This window comes from Entelurus aequoreus, linkage group LG22 (genome assembly GCF_033978785.1).
Source record: "Entelurus aequoreus isolate RoL-2023_Sb linkage group LG22, RoL_Eaeq_v1.1, whole genome shotgun sequence".
Taxonomy (NCBI): domain Eukaryota; kingdom Metazoa; phylum Chordata; class Actinopteri; order Syngnathiformes; family Syngnathidae; genus Entelurus; species Entelurus aequoreus.
Genome location: NC_084752.1, coordinates 10,789,517 through 10,814,092, shown reverse-complemented (window position 1 = coordinate 10,814,092; position 24,576 = coordinate 10,789,517). Strand labels below are relative to the sequence as shown.

Genomic DNA, 24,576 nt, shown 5'->3' with positions numbered 1-24,576 from the left:
CCGACTGATCTAGCACACACACACACACACACACACACACACACACACACACACACACACACACACACACACACACACACACACACACACACACACACACACGTATTTGTTACCTTCCTGAGACCTCAGAAAAATGCCTACTTCTTTAGGAGCACCCTTTCTCGATGTATAAAGATGTGTATTTACAACATTAATAATATATACCATATTTTTCTGACTATAAGTCGCTGTTTTTTTCATAGTTTGGCCGGGGGTGCGACTTATACTCAGGAGCGACTTATGTGTGAAATTAACAACACATTATTGTAAAATATCAAATAATATTATTTAGCTCATTCATGTAAGAGACTAGACCAGGGGTCGTCAACCCAAAATGTTGAAAGAGCCATATTGGACCAAAAATACAAAAAACTAATCTGTCTGGAGCCGCAAAAAATTAAAAGCCATATTACATACAGATAGTGTGTCATGATATATAAATTGAATTAAGAGGACTTAAAGGAAACTAAATGACCTCAAATATACCTACAAATAAGGCATAATGATGCAATATGTACATATAGCTAGCCTAAATAGCATGTTAGCATCGATTAGCTTGCAGTCATGCACTGACCAAATATGCCTGATTAGCACTCCACACAAGTCAATAACATCAACAAAACTCACCTTTGTGCCTTCACGCACAACATTACAAGTTTGGTGGACAAAATGAGACAGAAAAAGAAGTGGCATAAAACACGAAACACGTCTTAGAAAGTCGGAGAAAGTTATACATGCAAACAAACTAAGGTGAGTTCAAGGACCGCCAAAATTAGTAGGACTAAACGGCGCTCGCCAAATACTTGAATCAGTGAATCATGTTTAATATAAACAGGGTGCTTTATAACAATTAGGGAGGTTTGTGTCATGTTTGTCCTCCTACAGAAACCATATTAAAACAATTTTTTTTCTTTTCCCGTCATCTTTTTCCATTTTTGAAAAAGCTCCAGAGAGCCACTAGGGCGGCGCTAGAGCCACGGGTTGCCGACCCCCGGACTAGACGTATAAGATTTCATGGGATTTAGCGATTAGGAGTGACAGATTGTTTGGTAAACGTATAGCATGTTCTATATGTTATAGTTATTTGAATGACTCTTACCATAATATGTTACCTTAACATACCAGGCACGTTCTCAGTTGGTTATTTATGCCTCATATAACGTACACTTATTCAGCCTGTTGTTCACTATTCTTTATCTATTTTAAATTGCCTTTCAAATGTCTATTCTTGGTGTTGGGTTTTATCAAATACATTTCCCCCAAAAATGCGACTTATACTCCAGTGCGACTTATATATGTTTTTTTCCTTCTTTATTATGCATTTTCGGCCGGTACGACTTATACTCCGAAAAATACGGTACGTACCACGCAAATATAAAAAAAGCTTGTTGTGAAAAATGAGTTGGAATTTCACAAGAAAAACTTAGAATTTTGGCAGTATTATAACAAAAGTCGTCATTTTACTCAGCGCAAGTCAACATTTTACAAGAAAAACTGAACATTTGCGCAATATCATGATAAAAGTTGGAATTTTACTCAACTTTCGCAATTTTACAAGAAAAGCTTAAAATTTTGGCAATTTTATGAAAAGTCGTAACTTTACTCGACGAAAGTCACAATTTTATAAGAAAACTTTGGAATTTTGGCAATATTATAATTAAGAATCGGAATTGTACTTGGCTAAATTATGACAAAAGTCATCATTGTACTCAAAAAATGTCACCGTTTTACAAGAACAACAAAAAAATTGGCAATATCGTGATGGAAGTCAGAATTTTATATGACAAATGTCACCATTTTGCAGTAAAAAGTAATTTTAAATAAAAAAGTAATCATTTTACAAGGAAATATTGCAATATTACAGAAACAGAAAGAGTAGGAGAAATTGTTCCCAATTGTATAAGATAAAAATCGACACATTGTGAGAAAAAGGCTGCTTTTAGTTCATTTATAATTTTGTTTGTAATTGTTTATTCTTCATTATTTACTTCAAGTTAATACTGTATATCTCTATAATATTTATTTTAAATTAATTTTGGCCAAAGGGGGTGCATTTCAATTTCTTACACACACTTGTTATTACATATGTTGGCCAGAGGGGGAGCACTTAAAATGTTTACACACATTTGTTATTTCATATGTTGACCAGAGGGGGAGCACTTTAAAAACAGACACAGTCAATTTGAAAAAAATCCCTCCTTTTTGGGACCACCCTAATTTTGATAGATTTCACCACCAGGGGTGCAAATGAGACATTCTCTATTAGATGCAATGGTTTTCCGTATTGGGACCATGATTTATGTCCTAACTTGTTCACCGGTCCTCACATGGACGGTACTTTTCCTTGTTGATGTCTCAAGAAGGGTAGCAATACAAGAAACACACACACACACACACACACACACACACACACACACACACACACACACACACACACACACACACACACACACACACACACACACACACACACACACACACACACACACACACACACACACACAGTGTATTTGACAATGGTTTTTCATCCAAACCCCTTCAGTCCACATTCTTTACAAATATGTGAATATAGACAGTAGGGCCCAAATCAAAACCTCATTAGTAAAGTATCCAGACATGAACAACAACATATAAGTGCAGTGTTTCCCCTATCAGTATATTCTTAATCTAATTGTATTTTAATCTAATGGTTTATATATAGTGTCAAATCACAACAAAAGTAATTTAATGTCTTTAGTTTGACTTTTATGTCATTTTGGAGTCTCTCTCGTCTAGGGTTATATTATGAATATTAGGGAAACAAAATAGTGGAGGCACAATTTATTATCGTTGTATAATTAGCCACATTTTCTCAATCCCCACCACTCCCGGAGCCGAGGAGAAACACTGAAGTGCATTTTTAGTTGAAGTTACCGCATTTTTTCCTCTGCTTTATTAAGTTTTTTAAATGACCATGTGATAAAATGACAGATCGTAACATGTCCAGCTTATGATAGGAAATAGGATTTTTTTTTATAACTATACAAGACTATAAAAAAAACAGGTTGGGTTTGTATATTCACACATCTGAAAATACAAATATATTTGATGGACATATAGACTATGTCCACAGGAACATGAATATTTTTAAAAACACTCCTGTATACCATTGGATGAGATCTTTGTCGACATGAAAACATTCACTGGTTGTCATGATCATTTTGTCCGATCAGAAGCCTGAAAAAACAACTTATTTTATAACTATGGATGCGCCAATTGATTAGACATTGATCAGTATCTTCGGATTTAAGTGAAAACAAACGCAATTGCCATTGCAGAATGCTTTTCAATGACGATCGCAAACGCCAATCCCCCACCATGAATTGATTTACTTGGACCCCCGACTTAAACAAGTTGAAAAACTTATTGGGGTTTTACCATTTAGTGGTCAATTGTACGGAATATGTACTATACTGTGCAATCTACTAATAAACGTTTCAATCAATCAATCGAACTGGCTGATGCTGTATTTATTTGTGGTTTGCCGGCTGATAGGCGGCTAGCTGCTAATTGTGTATCTCTATGCATAAGTTAATAATCATCACCCCCATAGTGGCAAACAATTTTTAGATCTTGAATATCATTATCAAGGTAAACATGTTACACACCAAGAACATGTCAGGAGCAGACATGCTAATCACTAAGGTAGCATGGAAAAACACCAGGAAATAAGTGCTTAGTAAAGTTGAAGAAGTGTAGACGGAACCGAGTTACAGCAGAAAGTAAGCAGATATTAACAGGAAGTTAACAAATAAGAGTCTAGAGCAGGGGTGTCAAACTCATTTTAGATCGGGGGGGCCACATGGAGAAACATCTACTCCCAAGTGGGCCGGACTGGTAAAATCACGGCACGATAAGTTAAGAATAAAGACAACTTCAGATTGTTTTCTTTGTTTAAAAATGGAACAAGCACATTCTGAAAATGGACAAATCATAATTTTTTTTTTTTTTTTTTTACACTTACATGTTGCGGTTAATAGTATTCTCTTTATTTGTCGTTATTTATACTTTCTAAATAAATTATGTGATATCGTTCATCAGTCAACTCATTGGTGTTCATTTTCAATCTATCAGGATAAAAAAATATTATCAAAATCAAATTACAGGATGTTATTTATGTAGTTTGCTCATTTTCCTCGACTGGTGCACTAACATGTGTTTTTATTTACTTATGTAGCATAATCTACAAGGATACAAAGAATTGCTATTGCGACATCTAGTGGACACATTTAGAACAGCAGTTTCTTTCATTCAAAAATTTCAGCTCATTTTTATACTTGGCAAACTTCTCCCGCGGGCCGGATAAAACCTGTTCGCGGGGCTTATCCGGCCCGCGGGCCGTACCTTTGACACCCCTGGTCTAGAGAGAGAATAACATTACAGAAACTGTTGTGCTCAAGAGCAGTACCAGTATATGATCGATACAATTGTGATTATATCGATATTTAAAATTTTCTCTAAATAATATTTATTTATATGGGTTTTTGTTAATATTAAACTACGAGTAAGTCATTGACACAAGAGTAAAAACTAAGGATTTAAATGAGTAGACGGTAGTTATTGCTTCTGTTATGTTATTGTGTACCGGTTATTATCATTCCTCAAACAATTGTATTTAATAAAGAGAATAAGGAACCGCAGTGGTTTGAAATATTGTGTTGATATTGTTAAACTGTCAACAGCACTCACCATAAGTACATTGAAAAAATGACAGTTGATGCATGTGTTTAGTATTAGTAAACCTCACTCACGGTTGATCGGTATCGGCAGCATCCCTAGTTAGGACGCCTCTTTCAGAATTTATATAGAATGAACGATGCAGTGTACATCATTTTTCTAATCAGTGCTCATTTCTATTTTTGAATGGCCCGGGTGTGTTAGACGTTGTGCACATCTACTACTGTGAGAAGTGAAGTCAGCAGCAGTAAGTCAGTAGCTTAATTACTTGTTGAGGTTTAAATACTAATAGACAATAAATGTATATTTCTACTGACACAAGCCAAAAATAGTTCATACACAAATGCTAAGGTCAGCCAGTTTTTGAAAGTCTTCACCATGGCCAGAGTTTTGTGTGGGGCTTTAAGGGGCAAATATGTACCTTTTTAAAAACAAAAACAAAAAAACATTCATGTCCTGATACAGTTATGCTGTAATGTACTCCTTAAAGGTAACTGTGAGACAGTTTGTGGTAATGTCTGTGATGAGGATATTCCCATGGAAAGGCTGGAAAGAAGGAAATGTCTCCTCCTTTCTCGTTACCTGGTCACCGACAGTTGATGAATGATTAGAGTCTACATTGGCGACGGTTTCACTTTCACGTTGTTCTTCCTCTTGTCTGTCTGTCGCCAGGAACACATCAGGCTTGGACTTGACAAAGCTCAAGTCAATTGGGTGTTCTTGAGCAGCGTATTCACAACACTGCACTGCAGGAGGAACCTGGTGGTCGTTTTGGTCAGCGCCAAGACTTTGGGTGCGTGAAGAGACTGCGTGGGGAGAGACCGCAAACCTCTTGTTACCTCTACGCCCCTCGCTGTCCGTGTCCGAAAGGTGTCGTTTTAATCCTTGAAATTTGTTCGGAGTTCCTTTTCTGTCCGTGAAGGCGGTAACTCCAGTGTCCGGAGGCAAAGAAACCGGATTAGGCTCGGTTGTCAATTGTAAAGGCTGATCCGTCGGACCTCTGACCTCACTATGTTTATCCTTTCCCCCCGCAAAAAGCTCAGTTTTGGCAGACTTTTTCTTTAAGCAATCTCCCGTAAATTCCAAGACAGAGACAGCTTTGGTTTTTTTTGCAAATCCATTAATGAGGTCAAGATGTTTGACAAGCTTCATCTTCTGTAGGTGATGTTCTGTGTTGGCAGTTCCTTGCAACTGCTTCTCCTCAGGTTGGGAGTCACAGTTTTTAACCTTGGCCGCTTGCATTCCACTTTCCATGTATTTGCTCATGACGATAACGATCCGTCCGTTCTTGTTTTTGTTTTTTACAATTTTTAATTTCCGAGCACTCACAACTTTATGCTCCTCAGGCTTTGCCTTCTCGGGTTCGTCGTGACCTTTGAGGTCTGCCGGGAGCTTCTTCAGCTCCATTGTTATGTCCTTTACCTTGGTCAAGACACCTGAGGTTTTGTCCCTGAACCATTTTTGCTGTAGCACAGGGGGGAGGTTGTACCCCTTGTTGGAAAACTTTGGTGTGTTGATCTCTCTGGGCTTAGCAAATGCAGACTCGCGTGATTTCACGACTGGCTGGTAGTGGTGGTGCTTGTTGCTGTTCAGCTGGTACTGCTGGCTCTGCAGATGCAACATTGGAACAGAGCGGTCTTCATCCAGAGACGACTCATTGAGGTCAGCAAGAACACTAGATCTCCGTGCAAAAGAAGGAACCTGTAGCAGGACACAGAGAAGATGCATATTTGGACAATTGTCTAAAAAGAAAGGACCTCAAGGCCCAAGTTTTCCACTACAGAAGGGCCTGCGGCCCACTCAAGTATTAACACTGATTTAGTAATCTTACATTTGATTTTAATCATATTCAGTAATTAGGTCTAACCTACTTACACTTTACAACCTTGTCAAATGATAGGAAACCATGTCTTAATCACAAAGATGATTGTTTAACACATAAATATACACTTTAGGCTTGGGCATTCTTCTTAAGAAGTTGGCAGAGTTAAATATTGAATATAGATGAGAGGATTTCTTTCATGTCACCCTCAAAGAGTTTGCTTGAACGAGCTCATCCTCAGCACTGGATGCCCACAGGCCCTTTGCGCTTCTCTCTTTATACGAACAAATTAACGATAACAATTTTAAACTAATCAAATAGGCAAATGACATGGCTTTAGTTGGCCTGTTAAAGAAATCAGATCCTTCTGGCCTCTATTTCGCCCACACTAAGGTCCTTGAAGCACGATGTCTGGAGAGCCAGCAAGAAATTAACACGTCCAAAACAAAAGGAACTTGTTGTTCACAAAAATCAATAAGTCTTGGTGTCAGTCCGAACAGTTTCCAACTTGTTTATTGTGCGCACATTGACAGTGTTTTAACATGTGCTTGGTTTGGTCACTTGACTTAAGATAAATACAAACTACACAGAATAGTTTAAATGGCTGGTAAAATTGTGTGACAATCCCAGAAGCCTCTGGGACACAGGCGGAAAGCTCACATCCTCTGTGCTGGCAGTTTGAGCTCATGACGTCAGGGAGGCGCTATAGAGCTCCACTGAGCAGAGGTCCATTTAAAAAGTATTTTATCCCAAATGCCGTTGACATTCTTAATGTGACAAAGTAAACAAATCCACATTTGTCAGGAACTGCTTTGCTTTTATAGATTCTCTTTTAGGTCCTAACTTAAAGTTACTTTACTTCCTGTTTTTACCTAGCCTCTGTTCCCATTTATTTATATAACATTGTTTGTATTTTAGTGCTGTCTGTCACCTGTCGACAATTTTCCACCTCGGTGGACAATAAAGATTTATTATTTTCTATTTTATTCTTAGGTCAGGGTGATTAGAAAAATAAGTACTAATCAAATAAGGAAATCATTAATAGCTGACAAAAAATACCTTTATATATAATTATGTAATGCTAAAATAAGTACATTAATAATGATAACGTTTCTTAACTAAACTGTCAATAAAATTAAAGTGCAATTGAAAATACAGCTTTACCACTTTATTCATAATTTTTGCACTTAAAGGCCTACTGAAATGAATTTTGTTTATTTAAACGGGGATAGCAGATCCATTCTATGTGTCATACTTGATCATTTCGCGATATTGCCATATTTTTGCTGAAAGGATTTAGTAGAGAACATCGACGATAAAGTTCGCAACTTTTGGTCGCTGATAAAAAAAAGCCTTGCCTATACCGGAAGTAGCGTGACGTCACAGGAGGAAGGATTCCTCACAATTCCCCGTTGTTTACAATGGGGCGAGAGAGATTCAGACAGAGAAAGCGACGATTACCCCATTAATTTGAGCGAGGATGAAAGATTTGTGGATGAGGAACGTTAGAGTGAAGGACTAGAGAGGCAGTGCAGGGTGTATCTTTTTTCGCTCTGACCGTAACTTAGGTACAAGGTCTCATTGGATTCCACACACTCTCCTTTTTCTATTGTGGATCACGGATTTGTATTTTAAACCACCTCGGATACTATATCCTCTTGAAAATGAGAGTCGAGAACGCGAAATGGACATTCACAGTGACTTTTATCTCCACGACAATACATCGTTGACGCACTTTAGCTACGGAGCTAACGTGATAGCATCGGGCTCAAATGCAGATAGAAACAAAATTAAATAAAACCCTGACTGGAAGTATAGACAGAAGATCAACAATACTATTAAACCATGAACATGTAAATACACGCATAATAATTTCCAGCTTGGCGAAGCTTAACAATTGAAGCTAACTTAGCTACGGAGCTAACGTGATAGCATCAGGCTCAAATGCAGATAGAAACAAAATTAAAAAAAACCCTGACTGGAAGGATAGACAGAAGATCAACAATACTATTAAACCATGAACATGTAAATACACGGTTAATAATTTCCAGCTCGGCGAAGCTTAACAATTGAAGCTAACTACGAAGCGGCGGCGGGCGTTGTAGCTTTCGACGACACCCCGGCCGCCATCAGAGTCGGCAAGAAACATATATTTCCCCAAAGTTACGTACGTGACATGCACATAGCGACACGCACGTACAGGCAAGCGATCAAATGTTTGGAAGCCAAAGCTGTACTCACGGTAGTGCGTCTGCTATCCAGCTCAAACACAACACAACCTCCTGATTGTGTTGCTGTAGTCCGCCGCTAATACACCGATCGCACCTACAACTTTCTTCTTTGCAGTCTCCATTGTCCATTAAACAAATTGCAAAAGATTCACCAACACAGATGTCCAGAATACTGTGTGATTGTTCGATGAAAACAGAGCAGTTTGTATGGTGACACATTGGGTACGAATACTTCCGTTGCCGTCGTGACGTCACGCGCATACGTCATCATACATAGACGTTTCCAACCGGAAGTTTAGCGGGAAATTTAAAATTGCACTTTATAAGTTAACCCGGCCGTATTGGCATGTGTTGCAATGTTAAGATTTCATCATTGATATATAAACTATCAGACTGTGTGGTCGGTAGTAGTGGCTTTCAGTAGGCCTTTAAGAAACTCTGTGACCTTAGCTCCAAACTTCTTCTGTTTGTTTGAGATTGTCATTACTGCCACAAGTGGTGGGAAAGTGTGTTGCAATTGAAGACCGTTGTGGCCCATGCGGACCACAACTGAAAAACAAATATTTTTTGGGCGCCCTCTAGGAGGCGCTCGCAGCCCTATGGTTAAGAAAAACTGAAGTAGAGCGTCTCATATGTGCAAACAAGTGTGTTTTTTGTCAGCACCACTACCGAGCACTTCTTTCAGTGACTTTTGTTTCAAGTGCTTCCCGTGACAGTGATCTCAGCTTAGAGGAATGTCACTGGTATGCTTTGTGACCTGTCATTGACTTTATCCCATATGTTACCACTGACACACTCCTAGGAAGAATTGAGGCAGCTCACTTTGTTCCTTTGCAGCAGTTGCACAAAATTCAAATTCCAGACGGTTAGTAATACCGTCTAATTTTTTAATTATCGAAAAACTGTCATTTATTAATGCATTTTAGGCAACACGAAGTCAGGTGCATGCGGACTAGCGTCGTTTGGCTTGATAATCATGGCGGACTAACAACACAGACTTTGCTCCGGAGATTTCCTCTCGGAGTAAACGGAGCCAAGCGCTTGGTTTAACGTCATTTTCCCTCGCTGCCCGGCGTGCGGTTAAGTGTGTTTAGATGGAGACAGGTGTGGACATTATTGAAAACAGACACACTTGCCCCCACACTAAAAGTATACAGCGAAGGAGAAAACTATTTGATGTTGCTTTTATTTTCTCAATACACCATTCATCAGCTGCTGTGACAGAGTTAATGACGTGAGAAAACATGCAGCAGGCGATGTGTCGTGAACGTTGTCACAACTTGTTAATAAAGTCTTTACTTTGTTTACAGGGATGTTCACTCGTCCTTTATTTAACTGCAATCTGTATCAATGTTCAGAGAACATGAATACTAGCTAAAATGTTTTGTCATCTCATCAAATTGAACGCAGGCTGTGAAGATTGTGTATTCGATGTGAGAGGTGTCACTTTTTATTTTTGTTGGCCAAACTGTTGTACTGATAAGAGGCGTTTGAGAAGAACAAAGCTTGTACATTTGACTTTATCTTCATTAGCCAAACTGCTTTGTGTTTTATTTTGATATCAAAAAAGTAAATTTGTGCAATTGCATTGCCTTGATTTTAGCGATGTTAGTAGCCATAGCTACGTTAATTATCAAAACTTATTTTAATGTTTCAGCCTTGGTTTCCTCATTTATGGTTTCGGCCAAAAATCTTCATTTTGGTGCCTCCGTAACATTTTTTAATAATTACAAAATAAGCGCATTTTTATGTCCAGACTTTGGGAACACCCTGTGCATAATTTACTGCTCAGTGTAGTAGTATTTTTTTTTTCTCTTTGCACTACTTTCTTACCTGAACCAACAGGTGCTTGGGCTTCGGTCCTCTCTTGCGATATCCGATCAGCTGCTCTTGGCGTTCTCTGTGGAGAAATAAACAGCAGGCAGTGAGTGGAACCACCTCACATACTTAGACTGAGGTTTCTGTTGCATAACAACACAATGTACACACAATTCTCAAGTGATGTACAGTAGATTATCTGCAAAGCATAGGAGCGTGGTCCCTACAAAATTACTTATTTAGTGAAAGTATCCAGGAGCTAAAAAGTAGCCTCCTGTTGACCTTTTCCCCCGGTCTCCACATTGTTCCCTCAACAGCAGTAACTCAATACTGCAGACAGAAGTGATGTCAGTCCCCTACTCCGCCCTCCGCCCTCACATCTAATTACAGTGACTCAGTGTATTTTCATAGCCTGGCATTCAGACAATTTGGCTCCCAGGAGAGACATGCAATTAGTTTCAATAAAACGTCTCTTTTAGCACGACAGTGAGAGAAAAAAACCGCAGGTAATTGCTAAAACAGACAGAGGGATTTTCATGTTTTCCTATAACGTGCGACCTGCGGAAAAAAGGTTGAGGCGAAAGCACAGAGCCTTAAATAAAGGCCAATTGCAGTTTTAACATAATATGCGTTTAGTATTAGTATGAGTTAGGTATTAATGCTAAATTAATACTAAATATGTATTACCGTAATACTAAAAAGTGTACAAAGGCACTTAGCAGACTTTGTAGCAGCAGGCCATGCATTTGAAGCCACCAGGAAGGCCCCAGTTTGACATTTGAGGATCCTCTGAATTATAACGATAGGGCCTAATGAAATTGGTTGTATTTTTTTCCAAATTACGTTTAAGAATTTTTATAACACAAATCTTTGACCAATTGCTCTTATTTTACAAACATAGTTTGTGCTTCTTGTGTCCGTAAATAAAACGTCTGGTATTTAAGGGGGACCTATTATGCTTTCAATCTTCATTTAATAATCTCTATTTAAAACACTTCCTTGAATTCTAGATCAGTTTGATAATCCTCAAACTGCGGTAAGTGAACGGGCTCTTTGTATTGGTACACGGAAGAATCACTTGATTTAAGTACAGAGGTTTATTTTACTATATTCAAACCGTGCGTAATGTTACAGAGGCCAAAAATATGAAATATACTTGTTAAGTAAAACCTCTGCCTTGTTTTTAAATGAATACTTAGGCCTAATACGTAACTGTATTTTAATATTGGTCACTTTTCCTGAGGTGGCACTTGGTGAAACAAGTTTGAGAATATATATATATATATATATATATATATATATATATATATATATATATATATATATATATATATATATATATATATATATATATATATATATATATATATTAGGGAATTTTACTAATTCACTTATTTTTTTCCGGATTGAATGATGGTCCTGTCTAGAGAAGAAAGAATCGAGTTGGTACTCTTAAATGGACAGATGGTCTTATCGCAAAATTGCGGAAGAATTCAACCTTCGACACCCTTATCGTCAACGATGTGTTTTTACCATGTACCCAGACTTTGTGTGTGTGTGTGTGTATATATATATATATATATATATATATATATATATATATATATATATATATATATATATATATATATATATATATATATATATATATATATATATATATATATATATGACACACCTTCAAATTTCAATGTGTTTTCTTTATTTTCATGACTATTTACATTGTAGATTGTCACTGAAGGCATCAAAACTATGACACCTGTGAAGTGAAAACCATTTGTTACCTCTTGAAGCTCATCGAGAGAATGCCAATAGTGTGCAAAACAGTAATCAGAGCAAAAGGTGGCTATTTTGAAGGAACTAGAATACAAAACATGTTTTCAGTTATTTCACCTTTTTTTGTTAAGTACATAACTCCACGTGTTCATTCATAGTTTTGATGCCTTCAGTGACAATCTACAATGTAAATAGTCATGAAAATAAAGAAAACGCATTGAAAGAGAAGGTGTGCCCAAACTTTAGGCCTGTACTGTGTGTGCGTGTGTGTGTGTGTGTGTGTGTGTGTGTGTGTGTGTGTGTGTGTGTGTGCACTTGTCTCACCGTCCTTGTGTGGACATACACTTGATAAACCACCCTTTCTGTGAGGATCTTTTGACTTGTGAGGACATTTGCCTGGTCCTCACAACTACAGAAGTAAAATATTTTTTTTACTTTGTGTGTTTTGCATTCTGAAGTGAGGTTGCAACTAGGGATGTCCGATAAATGTTTTAAAATGTAATATCGGAAATTATTGGTATCGTTTTTTATTATTATCGGTATCGTTTTTTTTTTTGTTTTGTTTTGTTTGTTTTTTGTATTAAATCAACATAAAAAAACACAAGATACACTTACAATTCGTGCACCAACCCAAAAAAAACTCCTTCCCCCATTCACACAAAAGAGTTGTTTCTTTCTGTTATTAATATTCTGGTTCCTACATTATATATCAATATATATCAATACAGTCTGCAAGGGATACAGTCCGTAAGCACACATGATTGTGCATGCTGCTGCTCCACTAATAGTACTAACCTTTAACAGTTAATTTTACTAATTTTCATTCATTACTAGTTTCTATGTAACTGTTTTTATATTGTTTTACTTTCTTTATTATTCAAGAAAATGTTTTTAATTTATTTATCTTATTTTATCAATTTTTTAAAAAAGTACCTTATCTTCACCATACCTGGTTGTCCAAATTAGGCATAATAATGTGTTTATTCCACGACTGTATATATCGGTTGATATCGGTATCGGTAATTAAAGAGTTGGACAATATCGGAATATCGGATATGGGCAAAAAGCCATTATCGGACATCCCTAGTTGCAACTCTTTACGCCCATCTAGGGCTAAATATATATTTTTTCATCATTCTAGCTATAGTGGAAAAGGGGGCCCTCGCAACCTACTAACCAAACATGGGTCCACACAAAGTAGGCAAGACATGTATGTGTGTGTGTGTGTGTGTGTGTGTGTGTAAGGGTAAGGGTAAGGCACTCCTAACAATGGTGGGGAAACACGTAAATAGCATTTCAAGGGGTTAAATTTGTCACAATTCTGAATTAGCTGAAGAAAACACATGGTTATGGAAAACAGGTGATCACTTTAAAAAATGTGACACTCTGTTCAACGGACAATGACATAGGTGCAAGTGGGGACCAGATGGTGGTGGGACAACAAGCAGCGCTCACACATGATAACCTGATGCTGTCATAGGACAAAAGGGCGAGGGAGGCGCCACTAAGTATGACACTTTACTCCAGTATGTCTTCACTGGCTTGACCCTAGTTTCAATACTAATCCCATTGATGAATAACTGACACACGATGCAGACAATTTATCATCAGCATCAGAATTTTGGAAATGTTTGACGAGGACACACGGTTTGTGCTATAAACACAAATCTTGGTTACAACGTGGATGAGCGACACAGGCGTCAAGTATTGTCCTGATGGCAATTGACCTTCTCAAACATACCTGTCTTCAAAAGCATCTAGCAGTCTGGGGTCCAGAATGTTCTCCTCTGGTTCCCATGTGTTGTACCTGTTAGAAAATACAATTAAACACATTTTAACTGGCAGTAATCCTCGTCCTCCCTGATCACATCACTAGCTGTGAGCATAAATCAACATGCAGGTCTTGTGTATGCACTTTTAAAAAGGCTCAAATCCAAACGTCAAAAGAGAAGTACAGCGAATATGCGCATGGCATATTGCACGCATTCTAAGTGCATCCTTCACTGACAGGTAACCGTGCAAAGTTTGCAAAGTGGTCACAAGCTAATGCCCACCATGTGTTAGAGCAACTACTCTAATAAGGTTTGTCCTAAGTAAAGCCCACGGCTTATTTTCTACTGCCACATTGTAAAAATAGAATTCAATACCATAATTGGCTGTCACTTACTGCATAACTCAGAGCTAACATGTTGATATTTTGTTCAAAGAGTTCAGCCTATTTTGTGGTCACGTGATGTGCTACACTGAGGAAGGAAATCTTCACGTTTGCGCTTAAATTTTTTTTTTACTTTAACTTACATTTTCATTGTAAATTCATGCATTACGTTATATTATATATATTCACAGCCATTATCTGTAACTGTAGAGCTGTAATTTTATATTTATTTACAATAAAGTTACAACTAAATGCTGTAACTTCACAATGTTATTGGCAATTACTCTCTCGTTTTAACAGCACACTGCCACCTACTGTACAAGAGTGTGCAAAGTACTCTCACTTCTCTGTGAAGCGCTTCGAGTGTCTAGAAAATCTAATCCATTATTATTATTATTATTATTATTACTCTACAGAATCCCTTAAGACACAGGTGTCAAAGTGGTTTTCACCAAGGGCCACGTCGCAGTTATGTTTGGCCCCAGAAGGCCGTTTCCAACAGTGAATACTATTATTACACAATTTTTTTATGCATTTTATTAGTAGATGTTTAAAAAAATATATGGTCTGTTGCAATAATTTCTCCTCAAAATGTAGTGTACATTACTGTAAATGGAAAAACAGTACTGCCAGAATTTTACTGTAAAATTTACCATTAGTTTTTTTTACTGTAAATAAAAAAACTGCAATTTTACAGTAAAATTTTGGCACTTGAGCTGCCAGTTTGTTTAGTTTTTTTTTTGTTTTTTTTTACCGCAAATCAACAACTGTAGATTTTTCGGTGGATTACTGTAAATGCCAAAATGGCACCACAGTAAAAAAGTATTTTTTTTCATTTAGAGCAAAATGCTGCAAAAAAATTTCACAACTTTACCATGAAATCTATTGCTACTTTTACATTGCACAATTTGATGGATAACTTGCTTTGAAATCATTATTATCAGTATTTATTTCTTGTTAAAAAATGGTTTGAATGTTTGATGATATATTTTTGCATAATTGGACAATATTTAAAGTTAACATGGAGTACATATATTTTTTTTCTCCCAAAATAGAAAGAAAGAATACATTTAGTAAGGAAAGTTACAGTACTTTATTGATACATATTATTTCCAGGCTTTCAAGCGCCAAATTAAATGAAGTGGCGGGCCACATCTGGTACCCGGGCCTTGAGTTTGACACCTGTGCCTTAAGAGACAAATCATTATGAGATAACAGTAAATTGGGATATTACAGGTGACTATGATTATGGTACTTTAACGTAAAATAACAGTTAATTGTAATGAAATAAGAGTATCGTAACGTTTACAGACATGTTATGTTACAGTACACTTTAATTTACAGTGTTGTACTGTGAAAATCGACTGTTAAATAAAGTAGTCTCTTTATCGAGGTTTAATTTCATTCCTGTTTTTAATGTTCTTAATACTGTATCATATACCCTTTTTCTTTACATAGCAGTTGCTAAAACTTTTGTTCACCTACTGTTCTCAATGTATTCACAATATACTCCATAAGTAATAACATTACAAATAAATAAATTAATAATAATAATTAGTGAAGTAAGTTATATTTCATATGGTGAGATGAATAAGATTATCTAGAAAATGAATGGATGGATGAAACAAATTCAGAATGTTTATCATGGTTCGTCTTCTTTGTACTTTGTAAACACTTTAAGTTTGAAGAGTTTCTTGAAGTGGATTATATTAGTACTTTGTTTGATTTATTTGCTTAATCCATTCCATAATTTAATTCCACCTACTGATATACCGAAGGTCTTAAGTGTTGTACGTGCGTACAAATATTTTAAATTACATTTTTCTCTAAGATTATATTTCTCCTCTTTTGTTGAGAAGAATTGTTGTATATTCTTGGGTCGCAGGTTATAGTTTACTTTGTGTATAATTTTAGATGTTAGTAATTCACTATGTTGTGGAATTTCAGTATTTTTGATTCAATGAATAAAGGGTTTGTATGTTCTCTATATCCAACATTATGTATTATTCTAACTGATCTTTTTTGTAACACCGTTAATGAATGAAGTGTACTTTTGTAGTTATTTCCCCATATTTCTGCACAATAACTCAGATATGGTAACACTAGCGAGCAGTAGAGAATATGGAGTGATTTTTGGTCTAGACCAGGGGTGTCAAACTCATTTTAGCTCAAGGGCCACATGGAGGAACATTTTTGCACACGCGGGCCAGACTATTAAAATCATGGCATTAAAACAAAAAAAATAAAGACACTTCAGATTGTTTTCTTTGTCTTACTTAGGCCAAAAATAGAACAAACACATTCTGAAAATATTACAATAAAAATATCGAAAAAAATACCGGCAGCGGTAAAGTTTAGATCCATGAAGGAAAGAAGAAAGTGAATGTGTACAGATTGATGGTATCCTTGGGCCGCTTCCTTAATCCATCGTTTGAATGTGTTACTTTCCCGATGATTTTGCAGTTGTCCCAGTCCATGATGTGGATATTTATTTTGCAATGATCTGATACGGCTGATTTTAAGATTTCTTGTTTGGACTTTTGTTTTAGGCTTCTTGTAAACCTTCCACTTGTCTCTTTTTCGCATTTTTTTCTGATGTTCTTTCATCCTTGTGTTGAATGCCCCTCCCGGTCTCTCCGAGGTATGATTTTTCGCATGATTTACACGGGATTTTTTAAAATTACATTGCATTTCTTGTCTTGTTCTAATTTGTCTTTTGGATGTACAAGTAACTGTCTTGTTTTTGTGTGAGGTTTAACTCTTGTGTTTATTTTGTGTTTTTTCTTGGCCCGCAGTATTGGTTCAGTTACTCCCTTAATGTATGCTAAGGTTATGACCTCTTTGTTCTCTATTTCAGGTTTTTCATTGAGTTTCTTTTTTGTTCTCTTTTCCTTGTTTTTTACTTGTTGTTCTCCTTTTTTGATGGCCCAGGTGGGATATTGGCAGTTTTTGAGTGCATTTTGGATGCGTTTCTCTTCTTTTTTTCCCATCTTTTTCTTCTGTTATGATGTTGGCCAGTTCATAGAGTGTTCTCACAACTGTTAGTTTGTGTGCTGTGGGATGTTCCGAGGTCCAGAGTAGCTATTGATCAGTGTGTCGGTTTTTGATGAACAGTAATGTTTTGACTGCCGTCATCTTTGCCGTGGATTTTTATGTCCAAAAAAGTTATGGTCCTGTGCATTTCCTCCTCATGTGTGAATTTGATGTTTCAAGTCTTGTCAATACTGTTGAGGTGGTCTGTAAGATCATGTGTGTGTCCCACTTGTATTTTCTCCAAAATGTCATCCACGTATCTTCTCCAGAAGGTGGGTCTGCAGTGTATGGGTCACAGTGGTCAGGTGACCCTTCTGAAGAAGACTGCACATGACAGTCGAAACATGTCAGGTAAAGATTCCATCTAATAGTGTTTTTCAACCACTGTGCCATGGCACACTAGTGTACCGTGAGATATTGTCCGGTGTGCCGTGGGAGATTATGTAATTTCACCTAATTGGGTTAAAAATATTTTTTGCAAACCAGTAATATAATCCGCAAATGTGCCGTTGTTGAGTCTCTATGCTGTCTAGTGCTCGGCAGAGTAACCATGTAATACTCTTCCATATCAGTAGGTGGCAGCAGGCAGCCAATTGCTTTGTAGATGTCGGGAACATGGTTTGTCGTGATCACAATATGCAGACGACAGCGGTAGGCAGTGTGCAGGTAAAAAGGTATCTAATGTTTAAACCAAAAATAAACACAAGGTGAGTGCCACTAAAAAAAGGTATTGAGGCTTAGGCAAGGCTATGCAAAGACGAAACTAAAACAGAACTGGCTCCAAAGTAAACACAAACAGAATGCTAAACGACAGCAAAGACTTACAGTGTGTGGAGCAGAGACGTCGTCCACAAAGTACATCCAAACATGACATGACAATCAACAATGTCCACACAAAGAAGGATAGCGTCCGCACAACTTAAATAGTCTTGATTGCTAAAGCAAAGCAGGCGCGGGGAATAGCGCTCAAAGGAAGACATGAAACTGCCAGCAAAACAGGAAAAGCCACCAAAATAGGAGCGAAAAACTAGAACTAAAACACTACGCACAGAAAAACACAAAAAAACCTCAAAATAAGTCCTGGCGTGGTGTGATAGGTAGTGACGGTACACCTACTTTGAGACAAGAGCTGTTGTATAATTGGTTAAGATTTAAAGTCATATTCAACAATTGCGAGAACAACTTTTTATCGACTACTGAGTATAATTTTTTTAATGATTTCTGCTGGTTTTGTACCTCTGGATTTTTTCAAGTAAAAAAATGTGCCTTGGCTGAAAAACGGTTGAAAAACAGTGATATAATATACCGAAAATATGGTTTGATTCCTAGAAAATTTGAAATAGTATATGAATAAGAAGACATAATCAACCGTTTTCAGCAAAATATTTTGAAGACCTTTCAAAATCGTATTTTAAGACCTTTTATGAGATTTTAGGAGAATTTTAGACATTTTAAGGCCTTAAATTCAAATTATTGGATTTAAGTCTTTTTTAGACTTTTTAAGACCCCGCGAATACCGTTAAAAAAAGCGTAGAGTCGCAAAAAATATGTTTAATATTTAGTTACACCAGGAGCTAAGAGTAACAGGAAACATTTGTCAAAAATAGTAAATACATTTGGCATAAAAGATAAAGATAAATCATAGGCCACGATAATCGAAGTGGCCTTGATTGAAACACCTGTGTGTTACAACAGTGTTTTTTCAACCACTGTGCCGCAGCACACTAGTGTACCATGATATATTGTCTGGTGTGCCATGGGAGATTATGTAATTTCACCTAATTGGGTTAAAAATATTTTTTGCAAATCAGTAATTATAATCCGCAAATGTGCCGTTGTTGACTGTCTGTGCTGTCTAGAGCTCGGCAGACTAACCGTGTAATACTCTTCCATATCAGTAAGTGGCAGCAGGTAGCCAATTGCTTTGTAGATGTTGGGAACGTGGTTTGTCGTGATCACAATATGCAGACGACAGCGGGAGGTAGAGTGCAGGTAATGCTAATGCTTAAACCAAAAATAAACAAAAGGCATTGAAGCTTAGGCATGCTTATGCAAAAGAAGCTAAAACTGAACTGGCTGCAAAGTAAACAAAAACAGAATGCTGGACGACAGCGAAGACTTACAGCGTGTGGAGCAGAGAAGTCGTCCACAAAGTACATCCGAACATGACAATCAACAATGTCCACACAAAGAAAGAAAGCGTCCGCACAACTTAAATAGTTTTGATTGCTAAAGCAAAGCAGGTGCGGGGAATAGCGCTCAAAGGAAGACATGAAACTGCCAGCAAAACAGGAAAAGCCACCAAATAGGAGCGAAAAACTAGAACTAAAACACTACGCACAGGAAAACACCAAAAAAACTCCAAATAAGTCCTGGCGTGGTGTGATAGGTAGTGACAGTACACCTACTTTGAGACAAGAGCTGTCGCATAGTTGGTTTTGATTTAAAGTCATATTCAACAATTGCGAGAACAACTTTTTATCGACTACTGAGTTTAATTTTTTTAATGATTTCTGCTGGTGTTGTGCCTCTGTAATTTTTCAATGAAAAAAATTGTGCCTTGGTTGAAAAAAGGTGATCTAATATACCAAAAATATGGTCTGATTCCTAGAAAATTTGAAAGAGTATATGAATAAGAAGACATAATGAACCTTTTTGAGCAAATATTTTTAAGATCTTTCAAAATCATATTTAAGACCTTTTATGAGATCTTAGGAGAATTTTAGACATTCTAAGGCCTTAAATTCAAATTATTGGATTATTGGACTTTTTAAGACCCCGCGGATACCCTGTTAAAAAAAAACGTAGAGTCGCAAAAAATATGTATAATAGAGACTTTTTTAAGACCATCTTGAAAATAATTTAAGACCATTTCACATCCATACGGACAAAAAAAAAACAACAACAAAGTAAAATCAGAGGTCCAGAATGAATTGTAAGTACCATATTGTCCGGACTATAAGGCACACTTAAAATCCTTTCATTTTCTCAATATAACCCGGTACGCCTAATGTACGGCATAATTCTGGTTGTGCTTACCGACCTTGAAGCAATTTTATTTGGTACATGGTGTAATGAGAAGTGTGACCAGCAGATGGCAGTCATACATAAGAGATACATGTAGACTGCACTATGATGGCAATATGACTCAAGTTAACAACACAGACTAAATCGTTGGGTTTTCGTTAAGTTTTCTCCGCTGCTATGCTTGATTGATTGATTGATTGAGACTTTTATTAGTAGGTTGCACAGTGACGTACATATTCTGTACAATTGACCACTAAATAGTAACACCCGAATAAGTTTTTCAACTTGTTTAAGTCGGGGTCCACTTAAATTGATTCATGATACAGATATATACTATCAGATATATACTAACATCATAATACAGTCATCACACAAGATGATCATCAGGGTATATACATTGAATTATTTACATTATTTACAATCCGGGGTGTGGAGGGGGGGGGGGTTAGGTTTGGTTGTTATCATCAGTCATCAACAATTGAGAACAGAGAAATGGATATTGGAACAGTGTAGGTCTGACTTGGTAGGATATGTACAGCAAGTAGTGGACATAGAGAGAGAGAGAGAGAGATCAGAAGGCATAAGAAAAAGTATCTACATTTGATTATTTACATTTGATTATTAACAATCCGGGGAGGGTGTTAGTTTAGGGTTGAAGTTGCCTGGAGGTGTACTTTTATTGCGGTTTTGAAGGAGAATAGAGATGCCCTTTCTTTTACACCTGTTGGGAGCACATTCCACATTGATGTGGCATAGAAAGAGAATGAGTTAAGACCTTTGTTAGATCGGAATCTGGGTTTAACGTGGTTAGTGGAGTTCCCCATGGTGTTGTGGTTATGGCGGTCATTAAGGAAGTAGTTTGACATGTACTTCGGTATCAGGGAGGTGTAGCGGATTTTATACACTAGGCTCAGTGCAAGTTGTTTTACTCTGTCCTCCACCCTGAGCCAGCCCACTTTGGAGAAGTGGGTAGGAGTGAGGTGTGATCTGGGGTGGAGGTCTAGAAGTAATCTGACTAGCTTGTTCTGGGATGTTTGGAGTTTAGATTTGAGTAAAGTAAAGTACAATAACCAACATTTAACAGTAGATTTACCTGCTACTTTTGCTGTTGTTTGTCAACATACAAATAATATCATATAAATATCCAAAATAAAGTGCAACCAACATCTCTTCAAGTTCAATCAACAGTAGGTTTGCCTGACAAATGAGTTAGACCTTTGTTAGATAGGAATCTGGGTTTAACGTGGTTAGTGGAGCTCCACCTGGTGTTGTGGTTATGGCGGTCATTTACGTTAAGGAAGTAGTTTGACATGTACTTCGGTATCAGGGAGGTGTAGCGGATTTGTAACAACCCAACGCTGCGCGCACAGCACACTAGCTGGTGGTGCGCAATAAATTCGGATGGGTCAGCACTGGTAGCCTACTTTAGTTCCATTGAAGCGTCCTCAAATATCCAAATATTTAAAAAGCAAGATTGAAGTTTATGCATGTTTTAAATAAAAGTAACGTCCATAGATTTTTAAGACCTTTCAAAATTGTATTTAAGACCTTTTATGAGATTTTAGGAGAATTTTAGTCATTTTAAGGCCTTAAATTCAAATTATTGGATTTAAGTACCACACGGATACCCTGTTAAAAAAAAAAGTGTAGAGTCGCCAAAAACATGTATAATATTTAGTTACACCAGGAGCTAAGAGTAACAGGAAACATCTGTCAAAATAGTAAATACATTTGGCTTGAAAGATAAATTCTAGGCCACAATAATGGACGTGGCCTTGACTGGAACACCTGTGTGTTAGAATGTGATCGTCACAGTTTATTGGCTCACTTACTTTGGGGACCATCCACGCCACTTGACCAAATACTCAAGCTTGCCCTGTGAGAGGACAGAAAAGCAACATTTAAACCCGGTCGTCGTGTCTAAAACAATAATTTCATCATTCGTCAAACCTTCCGGCTGCGCTTCTTCTCGATGCTCTCCACCGCGAAGACGTGCTCTCCTGCGGCGGGAAGCTCCATTTTCACACGCAAGTGTAGCGGCTCCTCGTTTTTTTTTGTTTTTTTTCACCCCCTCGACCTTATATTCTTTCATAGACCCACTCGAAAGAAAAACGCAGCTTTTGTCTAAATATTCAACCTGTTCTCGCCCCCCCCGCCTAGGCGGAAGAGACTCGCGGTGTCTGACAGGAGTGAGCAGCGGCCAGAAAAATGCTTCATGAAAATAGCCATTTGTGTGACGTCAAAAAAAGGGGCGGTCAAAGAGGCGGGGTGTTCTTATGCTGCTTTCAAAACTGTAGGAATATTTACATCCACGACTGAGAACGATTAGAACTCGAGCGAGGACCACCCAAAAATGTCTCTTTCTGATTGTTTCCAACAAAAATGATCAGTTAGAATAATACAAAATGTTGAACATACAAACACTTTATTTATTGGATCAAAAATACTGAAATTCCACGACATAGTGAATTTGCAAACAGCTAAAATTATGCACAAAGCAAACTATAACCCAGTGGTTCTCAAATGGGGGTACGCGTACCCCTGGGGGTACTTGAAGGTATACCAAGGGGTACGTGAGATTTTTTTTTAAATATTCTAAAAATAGCAACAATTCAAAAATCCTTTATAAATATATTTCTTGAATAATACTTCAACAAAATATGAATGTAAGTTCATAATCTGAACATCAAATCAAGTAGGCTATTCCATTCATTACAATGCAATATTCAGTGGTGACAGCTAGATTTTATTGTGGACATGTTCCATAAATATTGATGTTAAAGATTTCCTTTTTTTTGAAGAAATGTTTAGAGTTAAATTCATCAATCCAGATGGATCTCTATTACAATCCCCAAAGAGGGCGCTTTAAATTGATGATTACTTCTATGTGTAGAAATCTTTATTTATAATTCAATCACTTGTTTATTTTTCAACACGTTTTTAGTTATTTTTATATCTTTTTTTTTCAAATAGTTCAAGAAAGACCACAACAAATGAGCAATATTTTGCACTGTTATACAATTTAATAAATCAGAAACTGATGACACAGTGCTGTATTTTACTTCTTTATCTCTTTTTTTTTCAACCAAAAATGCTTTGCTCTGATTAGGGGGTACTTGAATTAAAAAAAAATTCACAGGGGGTACATCACTGAAAAAAGGTTGAGAACCACTGCTATAACCTGCTACCCAAGAATATACAACAATTCTTCTCAACAAAAGAGGAGAAATATAACCTTAAAACATTTGTATGCACATACAACATTTAAGACCTTCAGTATATCAGCATGTGGAATTCAATTATGGAATGGATTAAGTAAACAAATCAAACAATGTACTAATATACATATATACATTGGGGCGGTATAGCTCGGTTGGTAGAGTGGCCGCGCCAGCAACTTGAGAGTTGCAGGTTCGATCCCCGCTTCCGCCATTCTAGTCACTGCCGTTGTGTCCTTGGGCAAGACACTTTACCCACCTGCTCCCAGTGCCACCCACACTGGTTTAAATGTAACTTAGATATTGGGTTTCACTATGTAAAGCACTTTGAGTCACTAGAAATAAGCGCTATATAAATATAATTCACTTAATATGATCCACTTCAAGAAACTCTTCAAACTTAAAGTGTTTACAAAGTACAAAGAAGACGAACCATGATAAACATTGTGAATTTATCTCATCCATCTAATTATTTTCTAGATAATCCTACTCATCTCACCATATGAAATATAACTTGCTTCACCAATTATTATTTATTTATTTTTATTGTTATTACGTATTGTGAATAAATTGAGAACAGGAAGTGAACAAAAGTTTGAGCAACTGCTATGTAAAGGAAAAGGGGTAGGATTAAATACGCTCTGCTTCTTCCTACTCCTTTTCGAACATGTTGAACAGAGAAACTGGAAATTGTGATGTATCATGTTGTATGCATGCATGTTCCAAATAAACTCAAACTCA

At 37.0% G+C, this 24,576-nt stretch overlaps 1 protein-coding gene across 1 annotated transcript; it reads right to left on the bottom strand.

The window, feature by feature from the left end:
- Positions 1–2,409: 2,409 nt before the first annotated feature.
- On the bottom strand, positions 2,410–22,847 carry LOC133639199 (E3 SUMO-protein ligase CBX4-like). The gene is made up of 5 exons (XM_062032330.1): positions 22,568–22,847; positions 22,450–22,493; positions 14,144–14,209; positions 10,642–10,708; positions 2,410–6,456 (listed from the first exon to the last, which is right to left on the bottom strand). Exons 1-5 carry the CDS (start codon positions 22,634–22,636, stop codon positions 5,221–5,223), a joined length of 1,482 nt encoding a protein of 493 aa, XP_061888314.1. The 5' UTR covers positions 22,637–22,847; the 3' UTR covers positions 2,410–5,220.
- Positions 22,848–24,576: the final 1,729 nt, after the last annotated feature.

Excerpts from the sequence above, each read along its gene's own strand:
- LOC133639199 (XM_062032330.1), bottom strand. The coding sequence starts at position 22,636 with ATGGAGCTTCCCGCCGCAGGAGAGCACGTCTTCGCGGTGGAGAGCATC. Across the intron at positions 22,494-22,567 it reads AGAAGAAGCGCAGCCGGAAG|GGCAAGCTTGAGTATTTGGT; the intron begins GTTTGACGAATG and ends GTCCTCTCACAG. Across the intron at positions 6,457-10,641 it reads CCAAGCACCTGTTGGTTCAG|GTTCCTTCTTTTGCACGGAG; the intron begins GTAAGAAAGTAG and ends GTCCTGCTACAG.